General features: G+C 45.9%; 1 protein-coding gene across 1 annotated transcript in view; it reads left to right on the forward strand.

Moving 5' to 3' along the window:
- The first annotated feature begins 3,024 nt into the window (after window positions 1-3,024).
- COL22A1 (collagen type XXII alpha 1 chain) overlaps window positions 3,025-16,311 on the forward strand; it is a 165,780-nt gene continuing 152,493 nt past the window's right edge. The window contains exons 1-2 of the mRNA XM_066625564.1: window positions 3,025-3,115; window positions 4,177-4,743. Coding sequence (XP_066481661.1) covers window positions 3,025-3,115; window positions 4,177-4,743 — 658 coding nt within the window. The remainder of the gene's footprint in view (window positions 3,116-4,176; window positions 4,744-16,311) is intronic.

Consider the following 16,311-nt stretch of genomic DNA (forward strand, 5'->3'; position numbering starts at 1 on the left):
TGGGGAGTTACGAGCAAGATCAGTCAGGTTTGCTGTCTGCCATGAAACCCAGGTGGAACTATTCAAAATTCAGAATTTGATTTCAAAAGCAGAACTTGACATGCTGGTGCTTGCCACCCAGTTCTGGACTGCTTTTCCTGGAAGAAAGTCCACTGAAGTAAATCCCACCTGAGTGAGATTGTTTCTGGAGGAAGTGTGATTGGATATAATTACATATCCTTGCTAGATCAGGCCCAGGGCCCATCTAGTCCAGCTTCCTGTGTCCTACAGAGGCTCATCAGATGCCTCAGGGAACACACAAGACCACAAGATACTTGCATCTTGCTGCTACTCCCCTGCATCTGGCATTCTGTTTATCCCCACACACCCCCAGTGAAGACATCAGGCATCATTGGGACCTTATGTGGTTCCAGTGAGGGGCTACTCACAACTTATTTAAGAGTTAACCTCTTAAGAGTTAACTTGGTGAATGTCTAGTTTGACCCACTGGGCCTAGTTGACATGTGACTACTTTTCTTGTGAATGAGTGCCAACATGGTGACCCAAATCACCATTCTTGACCCTGATGTGATGTTGTGCCTCAGATGTCAAACTAGGGTTGAAGAGACTGAGGACAGCCCATAATCCAGGAGGACAGTCCCAGGTGTTGAAATTTCCTACAGAACTCATTGGGTGAACTTGGCCGATCACTGGCTCTCAGCCTGCCTACTTTACAGGTCTGTTGTGAAGCTAGTGTTGAAGGGGGTGGACCTTGTATAACAAGGTCTACATTCTTTTTGGAGGACGAATGGGATAAAAATAAATAACATCTCTTCTGTAGGCCAGCCAAAGTGTTCTTTTTCTTTCGCTTGCAGAAGCCACAAGCTATTGACCCTGTGTGGTTCAGAATGGTTTGGAGCCTGTCACAGTGAGTTTCCTAAAGCAATTAGGTGCTGAAGGTTTCACTGCTGCCACATCAGTCTTGAGAATTCACCCTTTCTTCTTCTTCTTGTCTGTTCCACTTTCCCACATCATCCTGCATTTACAGCAAGTGGCACAACAAAAGCAGTGTTTGTTTTGGTAGAGAGCACTAGGCATCCCTGGAGTCAAGCGCTTATGGCAGTGGTACTCAAACTTTTCCGGCCAGTGGCTCTCTTGACCCCCGTGGCTGTTGGCCATGACTCCCCATCATGTTCCTGAGGGCTGGAAGTGACATCATTAAACAGGAAGTGGCCAGAAATATTAACTATATTAAATATATTAAATATAATATTATAATATTAAATATATTATAACTATATTAATATTAATTATATTAATCACATGCCCAATCTCGTCTGATCTTGGAAGCTAAGCAGGGTCAGGCCTGGTTAGTACTTGGATGGGAGACCGCTTGGGAATACTGGGTGCTGTAGGCTTATACCTTAGTCTTTCGAGACTGAAGGTTGCCAACCATTTTAATTAAATGCAGATCTTATATTATTAATACACAGCAATATACATGCTTTATAAATGATCAGCTGCTCATCACAGTTGGAGACAGGATGCTGGAGTAGGTAGATTTTGTCTGGGCCAGGAGGACTCATTTTTTAAAACTTTGTAAGCATACCAATAGAATTGTTTTATCAAATGAACTTTATGAACAACCAGTCTGACCAACATTACACACACGCAGCCCTGTGGGCCCCAATCCAACTAGTCATTTCTCCCATTCTCCTTGGATAGGATTGAACACTTTATTAATTTAATGAAATTAAATTTTTCCAGCAGCTGGTGGGGAAAACAAAAACAGACCATGAAAATATATCAGAGTTGATAAGAGTTTGGTTAGGAAGCTGATTTGTCTCCTATACTAGGAGATGCACAGCTCAAGCCTATGCATGTCTACTCAGAAGTAAGTCCCATTACAGTCAATGGGGCTTACTCCCAGGAAAGTGTGGATGGGATTGGGCTGGCAATCACTTCATCAATGGCTGATAAGTATTCCCTTCAAACAGCAAGATTCATCACTTTAAAAATACAGCCTCTCCTCTTCAGTCAAACAACAAGAGTAATAAATCACTTTAAAATAGTCCCCTTTTTCTGCTCCTGGCCAAGTAAAGTGTGTGCTTGTCTCTCCCCTTCCCCTTTGCCAACTGCATGGAAACAACTTTAAGGGGAGGGGGAGGAAAGCGGTAAGGTTTGGAGATCAAAAGGGGGGAGTGGAAGAGGGAGGGGTTGAAAAGATAGATTTCACTTTGATGAGAAGTGATCCCAGGCTGGGAACTAGGAACCAACCAGACAAGGATCAGCGAGGGTTAAGGACTGCAAGCCAAGCATGCTTGGAAGAGGGGGGCTGCAGCAGCCACTCTCACAGCTGAGCAACTCCCGTTTCTTCTGCTTGAAAAAAAAGTGCAGACGAGGGGCAGAAGATGGGCTCTCGTATTCTGCCCAGGGGTGTGACTGTATCACTGCGAGAGGACATCCTGCGCCTCCCCTTTGAGTTCCTGGCGCCACCCTAAAGAGCCATGCCTCACAGTTTGAATAACTGGCTTATGGCAACAGCTGAGACAGCCACCATGAGTATTTTTCACATGATGTTCAGTCCATTCAGTTTGCAGTGAGGTGCTGCACTAACGCAGAAGGATGAGAGGCCAACCTCAGGGAGAGTTTCCAGTCTGCTGCCCTGACCGTCCGCCTAAGATGGACTAATTTCAGTCTAAATGATGTGGCAGTCTTCCCCCTTCAGGCAACTAGGGATGAGCCTGTAACAAAGACCAGTGAAGCTGCTCTTTCTGTTGGTGCTGTACTCTGTGCTGCTTTGTCTGCAGTATCTCATAAAACCAACAAGCGTATCTGTGTGTGTCCCGCATCCCCAATGAAATTGAAACAACCTCTTATTCTCTCCCAAGCTCCTTCTCTTCTTCTGGGCAATTCCTTGGGTCAAAACTAGTTCTGTCACTCTTCTGATTTTGCCATATATATTTTTTTCTCCTAGACATGAATTTGTAGAGTAACTCCCATTGTGGAGGGAAAACAGCACACTGTGTAGGAGAAGGAGGGAACATGTCCCTTGGAGGGGGATACAGGATACCGGACATCTTGCTGCTACTTCTGCTCCTTTGGTGCGGAGAGAATGTTCAGGCACAGAGAGCAGGTAAGTTGAGGCACTCCTTGCAAGGCAATCGCAAGGGCCAACTAGGCATGATGTCAACATGTCATTGATGTGGCCACATTGGGAATGATTTTTATTTTAAAATAGCAGCTGTGGAGGGACCAGATCCAAATTAGTAAAGCAGTGTGGAGGAGGGATGCTTCCACCTTCTACATGTGCACCATTTTCCTACCAAAAATGATCCCTGGAGCTACAATAGGTCTGCAGAGATCCAATTTTGGTGCCTTCTGGGACGGACACTCTTATGCAAAAGGGGAACCTGAAAAGGGGGGAGCTGAAAAGGGGTGTGTCTGAGATGATCAGGTCAATGATCCCTCCTGTTTGCCCTGGGGTTGTTCTCCTTGCCTTGTTCAGTTCTGGACTGCAGCCAGATTTAGTCCCTTGGGAATGGCTCCTTAGCAAATGAATTATCTGTAGTTGTCAAGAAACCCATTCTTCCTTGTCAGCACTCTGGATTTGATCCCCCCCCCCCCCAAATCTTGTAAAACTTCTTGTTACTGAAAAGAAAAAAAAAACATTTCTCCAGGCTAACAATAAATAACAGATAATGTGCTTTTGAAAGAAAACATGGAATGCCAAGTGCTCCAGATTAGAGTCAGTGAAGGCAGGCTGAAGGCAGGCAACTCTTGATCTGCTGAGGGGTTTTCAGCATATTCTGTTAGGGGAATGGAGGGAGGGGGAACAGAGAACTGTCTGTTGAGATTTCAAAGAAAATAGTTGCCTCATACACATGCAAACAGAGTAGGCGAAAGGGGTGAACCAAGTCTCAGCAGCCACAACTTGGAGAGAGAAAGAAGGTTTGCATAACAAGACAGAAGCTGTGTTCAGACCTCCTTTAGATCTTATTAACATCTAAAGGAAGAATCACAGAGCAATGCCATTGCAAAATGGCACATGCTCTGTGCACCAGAGGGATGGACAAAGGCTAATGATAAGTTCCACCAAATAGAAATTGCTCTGCCGAACAGAAATGCCTCTGGAGGTGGTTGTGTTGGTGTCCTTCTTCTACCAGATCTCTGCAGTTTCTCATGTTTCTCTTGCAGGCTGCAAGAACGTTCACTATGACCTGGTTTTCATCTTGGACACTTCCTCCAGTGTGGGCAAAGAAGACTTTGAAAAGGTCCACCAGTGGGTAGCTAATCTGGTGGACACATTTGAGATTGGACCTGACAAAACCCGTGTTGGGGTTGTCCGGTACAGCGATAAGCCAACCACCGAGTTTGACCTTGGAAGATATCGAACTCGGGAGGAAATAAAAGAAGCCGCTAAGAACATCAAATATTATGGGGGCAATACAAACACTGGTGATGCCCTACGGTACACCAACACCTACAGCTTTTCTGCAGAGGCTGGCGGGAGGCCTAGTGAACGCGCTATCAAAAAAGTGGCTATCCTTCTGACTGACGGCAGGAGCCAGGATCACGTCTTGGATCCAGCTACAGCTGCGCATAAAGCAGGCATAAGGATCTTTGCAGTGGGTGTTGGTGAAGCACTGAAAGAGGAGCTGGATGAGATGGCTTCTGAACCCAAGTCTGCTCACGTGTTCCATGTTTCTGATTACAGTGCTATTGATAAGATACGCGGGAAGCTGAGGAGGCGCCTTTGTGAGAGTAAGTAAGAAAAACCCTTCCCTTGCCACAAAGAGATTTGTAATACAGGCAAGCATTCTCGGTGTGCATACAGGATTGTAAAGAGGTTGCTTCCCTAGACGTGGAGAAGTGAAAGTATTGCAAGTAAGCAAATGCAACCAGAAATTAATTCATTGTTTTCTCTCCCCCCCCCCCCCCGAAAGTCAAAAGGCATATTGATGTCCATGGAATTGCATGCTTGATATCATGACTCTGCACCTAGGCTGTCAAATGTGCTTGATGAAGTTATTTTTAATACACATAGTTTCTGACTAGGGGCACAGTTCGAAGTGCGCCCTAGGCTGGCGCAAGTCCCCTGTGCCGAGCTCCCAGTGTTGCAAAAGTGCCATAAGGCTCTTCTGTGCCACCTGCTGAGTCGGGAGGTCGGTGAAGAAGTGTTGGCAGAGGGTGAATTTGCAGTAATGGCTGCATGGGGGTCTGGGGAGGGTGGGGGGGTGTTGTGGTGGTGTTCTGTGGTGGGGGAGGGAGGGCAACAGGCAGGCTCGTGAGCAGACCGGGCCTGGGAGGGGGGTGGAGCCAGGATCTGGCACTTAGGCCGGATCCTAACCCCCCTCCCGGGCGGCCCAGCCTAGTGCCGGGCTGCTTGGATCTGTGCCACCAATTTAGATGGCGCTGATCCAAGTGGCCCCATTCAGGCTGCTGCCGCATTACCCGGGGGAAAGGAAGTTCATTTCCCTTGCCCTGGGTCATGCCACTATCAGTCCCAACCCTGTGCTAGATATAGTGCCGGCCAGTTCCAGTGCAGTATAGGATTGAGCTGTAGGTCATGTAGTGATAACCTCATCGTATATGAGCTTTTCCTCACTTGATGGCTGCTGTTGACTCGCATTAAAAAAATTGTGTAGATAGCCACCATGTGATGGAAACTTTGAATGAAAATTACTATTGACTTGTGATAAAAGTCATATGAATCTGATCTAATACACATATCTGGGAAAAACGATCAGGTTCCTGGTGTTGCTTCTGGAATTTCTCTGTAGAGCTCCTGGTGGGGGGTGCAGGGGGAGGGTGGAACAGGAAATTGCAGGTGCTCGGACCCTGGAAGAACTGGGTGATACACACTTTTGAGGAGCAACACCTGTTGTCGATTTGAAGAAAAGAGATCCGTAATGCTGGAGATGGGGAAATGTGTCTGAGGTTAAGTAAGGACACAGCTAACCTGAGGACACAATTTGTCCTGAAGGGATGGTTGTAACATGTTGCTGAGGGCAGTGCAAACACCTGCCTCAACTGAGGCCCAGCTTGCTAGGTTAGCAGCAAATGAGGCTGTGTGTGCATTTGGTGGGTGAATGGAAGAGGGCACCAAAGTGCATGGCCATATCATTAAGTAAGATGAAGGTGCCATCTTACCACTGGAAGTGTTTGACATTTGCTCATCTTATTGAAGTTTATCATGAGAAAGTTTGAGTTAGGATCAGTTTCACAGGGGCTGATGCCTGTCAGAAATCAAACGCTGGGTTAGATTTGTATTCGGACTTGACCTAGTGTGGCTGTTCTTATGTTGGCCTTTGCAAGAGTGCTCATTGGATTGGGTCCTTTGGAGGCTTCCCTGTAGAGAACAATGCATTGAAGCTGGTCAGCCCAGTGTTTCTCAGTGTTCGTCCTCCACCATGCCACTTCACATGGTCCACCTATTCAGAGTAACTGATGATGACATAAATGCCAGTTACTTTTGGGTTGGGAGGCCAGATGCAACACAACAAACATCAGTGAGAGGCTCAGCGTGGATAGGACGGCTTTTTTTGAGTACGGAAAAGCATGTTTCAGAGCCTCCTACCACTGTATCTTGTGTTGTGTTCCTGGTCTCACTGCTGGGCGGCAGGTGTCCAGGGATCTGCTGAGTACCACTAGACACCGCCCCAAGTACCACTGCTGGTACTCACACCACTGGTTGAGAAACACCGGGTTAGCCCCTTGACTTTTTTTTTTTAAATCAGGACCCATGAGTAAGCATTTAAGTAAGGAGTAACCTAACACTTATGTTGAATAATTGCATGGGGAATTCTTGTTTGGAGCAGATCACTGACTGGTTTATAGGCAAGATCTTTCCAGCCTTTAAGTTTGATGAACCACGTTCACAGCCTCTTCTGCTCAATATTGGAAAGTACACTGGACAACGGGCAGTCCATCAACAAGATTCAGTTTGCAAATACTGCCATATTTTAATCAAGGTGCTGGAATATTGGAAAATTGGTTTTCAGATTTTAGGACATGGGACAGATTCCACACTTCAGTGCTAATTTTATTCCTTTATATGGAGCGCTGTGGTCATGCGCAAAAACACTTTTGCATCATTGTCACTACCCTGCTCTGACCCCTGAGAATACCGAAAAGGGCACTGCCTAGTTTTTAATCTTGCATACAACTGCTTGCATCTTGGCTTGCCCATCTGTTCTCCTATAGAACGTCACCGTACACCTTCCTGGTGCCATGTGTCTGGAATGAGTAATGAGGATGGAGGAAATGTTACGGCCTGGGGCAGATGTCATGGAGATAAACACTGCACATTTTGTCAACACATGCATACAGAGTGATGCTGTAAGGTATTTTTACCCCTGGGCTTCCTTGACATTCCAAGCTATAGTTAACCATTACGATTGGGTGATGATTTTCACAGTGGCAGCATAAAGATTACTGATTGAAGTGCAGACATTCCAAGCATGTTGTAGAAGGCTTTTCAAATACTAATTGCCAGCTTTAGTGTTCACCTGGCCACTGTAGCAGAGCCTTTAGCAGCCATTCTATGTATTTTTGTAGGAGAAGCGACAGCATTTGAGATGAGCCACCTCATACAGTAGGTGGTCAGAGTGTACCTGTTGGCCTCCATCAGAAGGGGGAGTTTGTTCATCCCTGTTTTAGGAACTCCTGCATTGCTCTTTTCTGACTGGATTTCTCTTGGGTTCTGTTTCTGCCTGTGTGTAACAAAGGCTGCAGTTCTTCCTGTGTCCAGAGAAAGTTCTTAGCTAAAGTCGGTTTTGCTATATAGGGGACTTACTATAATCCTTCAGCTCTGCTAACAATTTTGTATTTTATCCTTCCATCCTTCCTCCATTTTGGTCATGGGCAGCATGCATGGTTTGTTCCTTTGCATTTTTGTCTGCATAACAACTCTGTGAGATGGGTTCATTTGAGAGTATGTACCAGCTGATGTGCAGACATCATGCTTCATGGCAAACCACTCACAGAGCTAACTCACCTTGAGCAAACACAGTAAGAGGGATTGCAAAAAGCTTGCAAAAATCTTAGCCACAATTTCATTCAATAGTGGCCGATACCCTGCAATCTGATGCCTCTTTAATGGTGTAGCATCAAAGTCCAAATATCTTTTGCTATTAGAATTAATAAGGAGAAATGTCATACCAGGAGTGACATGTTGTCTAAGTGTGAACTTTAGCAGCTGCAGATGTTACACTGAGTGGGCTGCATATTCAACTTGCGAGAGATATACTTCTTCTTGCAGGATCTTGCAGGATCTTCTTGGACTACTGAGGGATCAACTATATAGATGTATTTAGAAATACTCTGGAAACTTGTATCACAGCTTGAAGAGTGCTTGTTTTGCTTATTTGTCTTCAGCCTCTGTATTTGAACATGATGTAACTAGTGCTGAACCTAGTTAAAGTCAACGGGGCATGGTTTTTAATGAAAAGCTTCATAATTGAACAGTTCTTCCTTTTCTGGAGAAGGGGAGCTGTGAATAGGATAGAAGGTTTCCTGATTCAGGGTGGGAATGGGAAATATTGTCTTCTCTCTTAATTGGCTTCATTTTATTGCCAAATCTGATTGGATATGTGATTTGCAGTCTGATGTCACTGCTCATGTCATCTTACCTACACTTACATGGGAGTAAGCCTCACTGACTATTATGGAACTTACTTCTGAGTAGACATGCATAGGATTGTACTCAAAGTTGCTTAAAAAATGAAATAACATAAATAGGCAGGTGTGCCAACTAAGGACTGCACAAGTCATGGGCAGCTGTGATAAAGGAAAACAAGGATATTGGGGGCGCTTTGAGCTCTGCCTCTTTGTTTATACTGAAATGTTTGCAGCCAACTCAGTTACAACTGAGAATTCTCTGGATCATTTGGCAATTCTTTTGAAGTGCTTTCTGGAATAGGAGAATCTTGGATCTTGCTGTGATTTACTTGCAGCACAAGTAAATCACAGCACTTGCCTTGCAGACATACATTGTAATTGAAGTAGATCAGATTTCACTGGCCAGCTAAGTATCTATCTTCCTTGGTGGTGCAGCACACAGATTGGTATGTAGCTAGTAGGTTATTTTTGTTAACTAAAATTGCAGGGTTATTGTCCCAAGCTCCTTTGAGACCTCATGGTGTCCATCTGAAGATTTTATTTCTGCTTTGAGATAATCTCCACTTTTTAAAGCTAGCGTGTCAGTCAGTGTAAAGCCATATTGACTTTCTTCATTTGAGGGCAAGTGTGTGGTTGTCTTGGTTAGAACTGCAAGTCACTTGGGTGTGATACTGACTTCACCGCTTCTAGTCTCTGTTTGGGAGTTTATCTTGGAAAGCGGAGGGACTTATGAAGGTGTCTGTCTTGGTTGCCAGACCATTTCGTTCAACCTAGAAATTCTATGAAGTAAAACAAAATAACATAATTCTCAGTCATCATAAGAACATAAGAACAGCCCCACTGGATCAGGCCATAGGCCCATCTAGTCCAGCTTCCTGTATCTCACAGCGGCCCCATCAAATGCCCCAGGGAGCACACCTGATAACAAGAGACCTGCACCCTGGTGCCCTCCCTTGCATCTGACATAGCCCATTTCTGAAATCAGGAGGTTGCACATACACATCATGGCTTGTAACCCATAATGAATTTTTCCTCCAGAAACTTGTCCAATCCCCTTTTAAAGGCATCCAGGCCAGATGCCATCACCACATCCTGCAGCAAGGAGTTCCACAGACCAACCACATGCTGAGTAAAGAAATATTTTCTTTTGTCTGTTCTAACTCTCCCAACACTCAATTTTAGAGGATGTCCCCTGGTTCTGGTGTTATGTGAGAGTGTAAAGAGCATCTCCCTATCCACTCTGTCCATCCCCTGCATAATTTTGTATGTCTCAATCATGTCCCCCTTCAGGCATCTCTTTTCTAGGCTGAAGAGGCCCAAACGCAGTAGCCTTTCCTCATAAGGAAGGTGCCCCAGCCCACTAATCATCTTAGTTGCCCTCTTTTGCACCTTTTCCATTTCCACTATGTCCTTTTTGAGATGTGGCGACCAGAACTGGACACAATACCCCAGGTGTGACCTTACCATCAATTTGTACAACGGCATTATAATATTAGCCGTTTTGTTCTCAATACCTTTTCTAATGATCCCAAGCATAGAATTGACCTTCTTTACTGCAGCCGCACATTGGGTTGACACTTTCATCGACTTGTCCACCACCACCCCAAGATCTCTCTCCTGATCTGTCACAGACAGCTCAGAACCCATTAGCCTATATGTGAAGTTTTGATTTTTTGCCCCAATGTGCATGACCTTACACTTACTGACATTGAAACGCATTTGCCATTTTGCTGCCCATTCTGCCAGTTTGGAGAGATCTTTCTGGAGCTCCTCACAATCACTTCTGGTCTTCACCACTCGGAAAAGTTTGGTGTCATCTGCAAACTTCGCCACCTCACTGCTCAACCCTGTCTCCAGCTCATTTATGAAGAGGTTGAAGAGCACCGGTCCCAGGACAGATCCTTGGGGCACACCGCTTTTCACCTCTCCATTGTGAAAATTGCCCATTGACACCCACTCTCTGTTTCCTGGCCTCCAACCAGTTCTCAATCCACGAGAAGACCTGTCCTCTAATTCCCTTACTGTGGAGTTTTTTCAGTAGCCTTTGGTGAGGGACCATGTCGAACAGCTTCTGAAAGTCCAGATATATAATGTCCACGGGTTCTCCCACATCCACATGCCTGTAGACCTTTTCAAAGAATTCTAAAAGGTTTTTGAGGCAAGACTTACCCTTACAGAAGCCAGGTTGATTCTCCCTCAGCAAGGCCTGTTTGTCTATGTGTTTTGAGATTCTATCTTTGATGAGGCATTCCACCATCTTACCCGGTATAGATGTTAGGCTGACTGGCCTATAGTTTCCCGGGTCCCCCCTCTTTCCCTTTTTAAAGATAGGTGTGACATTTGCTATCCTCCAATCTTCAGGCACCGTGGCCGTTTTGAGGGACAAGTTGCATATTTTAGTCAAGAGATCGGCAACTTCCTTCTTCAATTCCTTAATAACTCTAGGGTGCATGCCATCAGGGCCCGGTGACTTATTGATCTTTAATTTATCAATGAGGTCTGAAACATCTTCTCTTTTAACCTCTATCTGACTTAACTCCTCGGTCAGGAGGGGCCGTTCGGGCAGCAGTATCTGCCCGAGTTCTTCTGCTGTGAAGACAGATGCAAAGAACTCATTCAATTTCTCTGCTCATTCATCCTTCAGTATTAGCTTTGCAAACATTTCTGAAAGCAAGTTTTCCAAAAGCAAAGCCTTCCAATCAATTCATAGTGAGAGCAATCTGCCTGTAGTAGCATCAGAATGCAGCCAAATCTGTTTGGCATGTAGCGTCACAATGTTGGTGCATTCACTATGGGCCCAATCCTATACAACTTGCCAGGGCAGATGCAGACCTTCCAACGGGACATATATCACATCCTGTAGTTGGGGGGGGGGGGCGGCAGTCACGGAGGCCTTCTCAAGGTAAGGGAATGTTTATTCTCTTACATTGGGGTTGCATTGTAGCTGCATCGGCGCTGAAAATTTCGATAGAATTGGGCCCTGTGTGATCCCTGATTGACTGAACCACTCACAGGAGTACTGCAAGAGGAAGAAAAAAGCCATTGACAATAAAAGAAATGGCACTCAAAGAGTAACTAGAGGAAAACAAAAGTGCTGAACAAGATGGGGGGAAGAGTGAGTATTGTCATAATTAAAACATTCTGGAGAACTATTTATAGCAAATTTCTATGAACATCAAAACTGTAGCATATTTTGCACAGCCCTAGTCAGAACTGTTGGGGATTGTGAATTCATGAGTGGCAGGAATGGAGGGCATGGCTGGGCACATCTGGTAGCTTATGACAACAGGAAGACCTGGAGAAGGAAGATGTGGAGCAAGGAGTTCTAAAACCTGCCATGATGAATATGCAGCTTCCAGCAAATCCACTGAGAGCCTTGGCGTGGTGAACCTTAGCAGATGTTTGTCCCAGACCCACAGTGTTGTTCTCTGAGATCTGAAGGAGGAACTTTGCTGTGTTCTAACATTTTCCCAAGTAAAACCAGCAAGATCTGAGAGCATGGCCTTCTTTCTGTCTTGTGGTTCCTATTCTGTGAAATCCTTTAACCCGGTAACTCACTTGGACAACACTCCAACACTATTTCACCAGCAGGCAAATATAGGTTCCTTTTGGAAGGAGTTGGCTAGCAATTAACATTGTAGACACTGCTGGTTTATTACACTGCTTGGCATAACTTTATCAGGCTAGCCTGTCTTACTGCTAGCTACTTTTATCACTGCCATTTATTTCTGGCCTGACAGTGCAAGCATTTTATTGTCTGTGCTTTCGAAGTCTCGCCTTGACAGCTTGTTACTGCTGCTGTTTTGATTGAGAATGATTTTGGTTTTAGAGCAACATGGCACGTCTGAATTATGGATTTTATGTTGTATGTTGCCTCATGTGCTTTTGGGCAGAGAAATGAGTGACAGATATCACAAATAAAACCACACAATGAGACAAGCCCCTGCTGTCCAGAATTGCTACACATTCAGCTGCTTCAGTCATTGCCTGAGAAAGAAATTGCTTCATCCTTGGCAGTTTCCTGGGAGGCCAAAATGTGATATGCTAAACCCATTATTGGTAGCAGCTGTGGGGGCCCAATCTGGATTAGGAAAAGGGGCTTAAACTATTATTGAGACCATGGTGGGGATAAAGCCCCCTTACACTGTACTTTATTCTAGTGCAGGGGTGTCCAAACTTTTGGGCAGGAGGGCCACATCATCTCTCTGACCCTGTGTTGAGGGCCGGGACTAAAAAAGAATTAATTTATATTTCAAATTTGAATAAATGTACATACATTTACATAAATGAATATATTAGAGATGGAACTTATATGAATGAATGAAGGTCTTTCAATAGCTAAAGGCCTATAAAAGGCCTTGCACAAAGCAAGGCCAGCTTTTCCTTTGCTGCCACTGCTGCATCACAGATGTGAAACAACAGCCAGTGGAGGGAGCCCTTGTCCCACAGCTCACGGAAGAGGTCGAACAGTTGGCCGTCATGCTGAGAGCAGTTGCATCAGGCCAGCACGGGCTCCAGCAAGTCTCCAGAGGGCCAGAGGTTCATTGGAGACTGGGGGCTATCCATGGGCTGGATTGGGAGTCCTTGAGGGCTGCAAGTGGCCTTGCAAACCCCTTGAGCGTTTGGGCACCCCGCTCTAGTGGTTCCCAAACTTTTTCGACTGGCGGCTCTCTTGACCTACTCGGCTATTGGTCGCAGCTCCCCATTAGATCTATAGTCTTGCACGTTGTATAGGGCAGCAGGCTTTTGGCGAAGATTCCACAGCTCCCCTCATTGATTTCTGCAGCTCCCTGGGGAGCTACGGCTCACAGGTTGGAGACCACTGCTGTATTCCCAGTCCAGGTAGCAAGCAAGAAAATGCATCAGAACAAATGATGTTTAAAAACATTGGTTTGAATTAGAGATAGTGATCACACTCTTCTCTCATAGATACTGAGCCACATTAGATGGAATCTTTCCCTGGCTCTGTTGTGGGAAGCAAGAATGCCCCTTTCATCCCTGTCCATCTGCTCCACTTCTTAACTTCACTAGAAATTCTCATGGGGCTAAAACAGTTCAATAGGGTGTACACATGTAGGATTTAATGCATGTAGGACAAATTGCACAGTTGATTCTCAGATTTCATCTGGAATATCAACTACAGAAAATGGCCATACAGTGTAAGTGTTGCATTGTGCCCAAACCCTCATGTTTGATGTCCAGGGATGTCAGAGGTACGGAAGATAAATCAAGTGGCCAGGGAACGAAGGGAATGAATAAGAACATAAGAAGAGCCCTGTCGGACCAGGCCATAGGCCCATCTAGTCCAGCTTGCTCCCCACAATGGATATAGGATATGTATGATAATCTGAATGTAACATACAATTCATTCCTACCCAAGAAGAGTGATCAGACAATTTCACTGAACCCTTTCACTCTATTCTTCCCCCCCCCCCCCGCCATGGTTGTTGGCATCCTTCAGTCTCGGAAGACTATGGTATTGCACTCGGAATGGTGGTTCTGGAACAGAGTGTCCTCTCCAGTGTGCAAAGCCTGGGTAAAGTAGATAGGGAGGATAGACTGTTTCCCATGCAGCAAATCCCCCCTCTCCACATCGCTGAAATGGTCCAATGGAAAGGCAGAGGCCAATACGGTTGGTTCCAGCGGCATCGCAGGAGTTGCCAGAACGTGACTGTGTTCAGCCATGAACTGCCTCAGGGACTCTTGCTCCTGATTTTGCCTCAAGGTTGACTCCTTTTTCATAACTGGATGTAGCCACAAGGCAGTGGAGGTTTGGGATCAGAGTTTTCCTTCTCTCAGATGAGCTGCCTTCCCAGGCTATCGAGTCCCATCTACCTGGTGGCTGTTTAGTCACCTCTTACAACAAGTGCAGCCAAACTGAGGGCCTATTCTTATCCCCAGCCCCCAGGGGATTCCCCCCCCCCCAGACTTCAGAAAACCTTGTTCTCTAATGTTGATTAGCTTTGTTTTGTGCTTCTTGCAGCCTAACTCCAGTTCTATCAGAAATGGTGAACTTTTTGTTTGGAATACTTTTCAGCCCCCTCAATGCCATTCTTCATGTCATAAAATCCCACAAGAAGCCGGAACTGCCCCAAAGCTTTTGTACGCCTCATGGGTCTCCAAATTGCTTTTCCTTATAACCAGATTCTATTTCAGCTGCTCTAGTGACTTTGAAGTCTAAGAATGCTTTCTCATTTCACTCCACTCCTGCGGGACTGACAGGCAGAACCTGGAGAATGAGTTGAGGTTTTAAGATTTCAGTCTGCCAGATTAATTAATGTATTACAGGCCATGTGGCAGGGCACACCATGCACTTCCTATTATGTTATTAGTTTAATTGAAACATAGTAACATACTGCATCCCAGTCATGGAGAAATTGCTTAGGTAAATGCATTAAATTAGTCATCGTTGTGCATTATGCATGTAGTTTGCTTAACTGTGAAGCAATTTGCATTCCCAGGTGGGAAAGGGTAGGACAGAGCAAGCTCACAAAGTAAAATCGAAAGGCTGGATTGTACTGGCAGTAACGGAAAAAAGAAAACGCTAGCCAAAAAACTGTCCAGTGTTCAGAATCTTATTGTGACCTTAGAATTATTCCTGGAATGTTCCCCTAGTGGAAGTTATTGTTTGCTTATTACTACAAGAACTGCTTGCTTCCATTTATAGCTCCAGCTAGGAGAGTGTTGTGTTTTTTTTAAGCAAAATGAGATTTGCAAAATGGGATTTGTCCTTCCACAAAATGCAAACTGTAGGGGCCCACCCCTGGAGGGACCTGGAGCAGGCTTGTTCCACCCCAGGGAGGCCTCAGATTGGCTGAAGGAGGAGGGGGTCCCAGCCCCCTTGTCCTACTCCCTAGCAGAGCTGCCAGACCTGGCCTAGGAGCAGGAGCTGTTGACCTCACAGCTCCCTGCTTCACACTGCCTGCCTCTCATCCCTGGCCTCCCTGCTTTATGGAGCAAGCCCGCCCCCTTTGGCCCCTCCCCTTCCTCCAGGTGGGGCAGAAAAGGCCTTTCCTGTTCCTGGCTTGCTTCCTGCAATGTTCCTTGTTTGCCCTGCCAGCCCCCTCTGGCTGGTTGGGGTGAGCCAACCTGCTTTGCCCCCTTCAAGGGCAGGAAGCCTCCTCACCCTGGGCATGGGGTGCCTGCTCCAGGGTAAGTCAGGGGTCAGAGTATCTGGGAGGGGCCCTGACACAAACATAACCTACAATGTGGGGCCAGTGTAGTCACCTGCCCTGCTGCTCACAATGGGTGGCTCAACCAGCTATGGAGGCAGCTCTTCTGTCTTAGTTGCAGAATACCAATGGGCAGATTCTGTGATGATGCGACTCCACTGTCGTGCCACAGACTGCAACCCAACTACTGGAGCATTTGGCTTCTGCCTTCTGTTCCAAGCAGGCCTCTGGGGACAGGGACTTCCTCCAGAAAGTTGACTCTCACTGCTGCCAACTTCCTTTTCACCATCCAGACCCTTGTGGGAAGGATGACGCCCAAGTCTAGACGTGCAACTCTGTCTCTTTAATGATTTCAGCAGCTGTAGTGACTTGATGCCTCACAAGAGCAGGGGATGAGAAGGAGTGAGTGGGGATGGGAAGCAGCCAACCTGCCCTGCTGATTAGAAGGCCAGGCATGTTCTTGTGGAGGTGATTAGAGGCAAAGTGAAGACTTTGTGTGTGCATTAAGGCTGCAGAGGGGGATACAGATGAAGTCTGG

The sequence above is a fragment of the Tiliqua scincoides genome, chromosome 4 (genome assembly GCF_035046505.1).
Source record: "Tiliqua scincoides isolate rTilSci1 chromosome 4, rTilSci1.hap2, whole genome shotgun sequence".
Classification (NCBI taxonomy): domain Eukaryota; kingdom Metazoa; phylum Chordata; class Lepidosauria; order Squamata; family Scincidae; genus Tiliqua; species Tiliqua scincoides.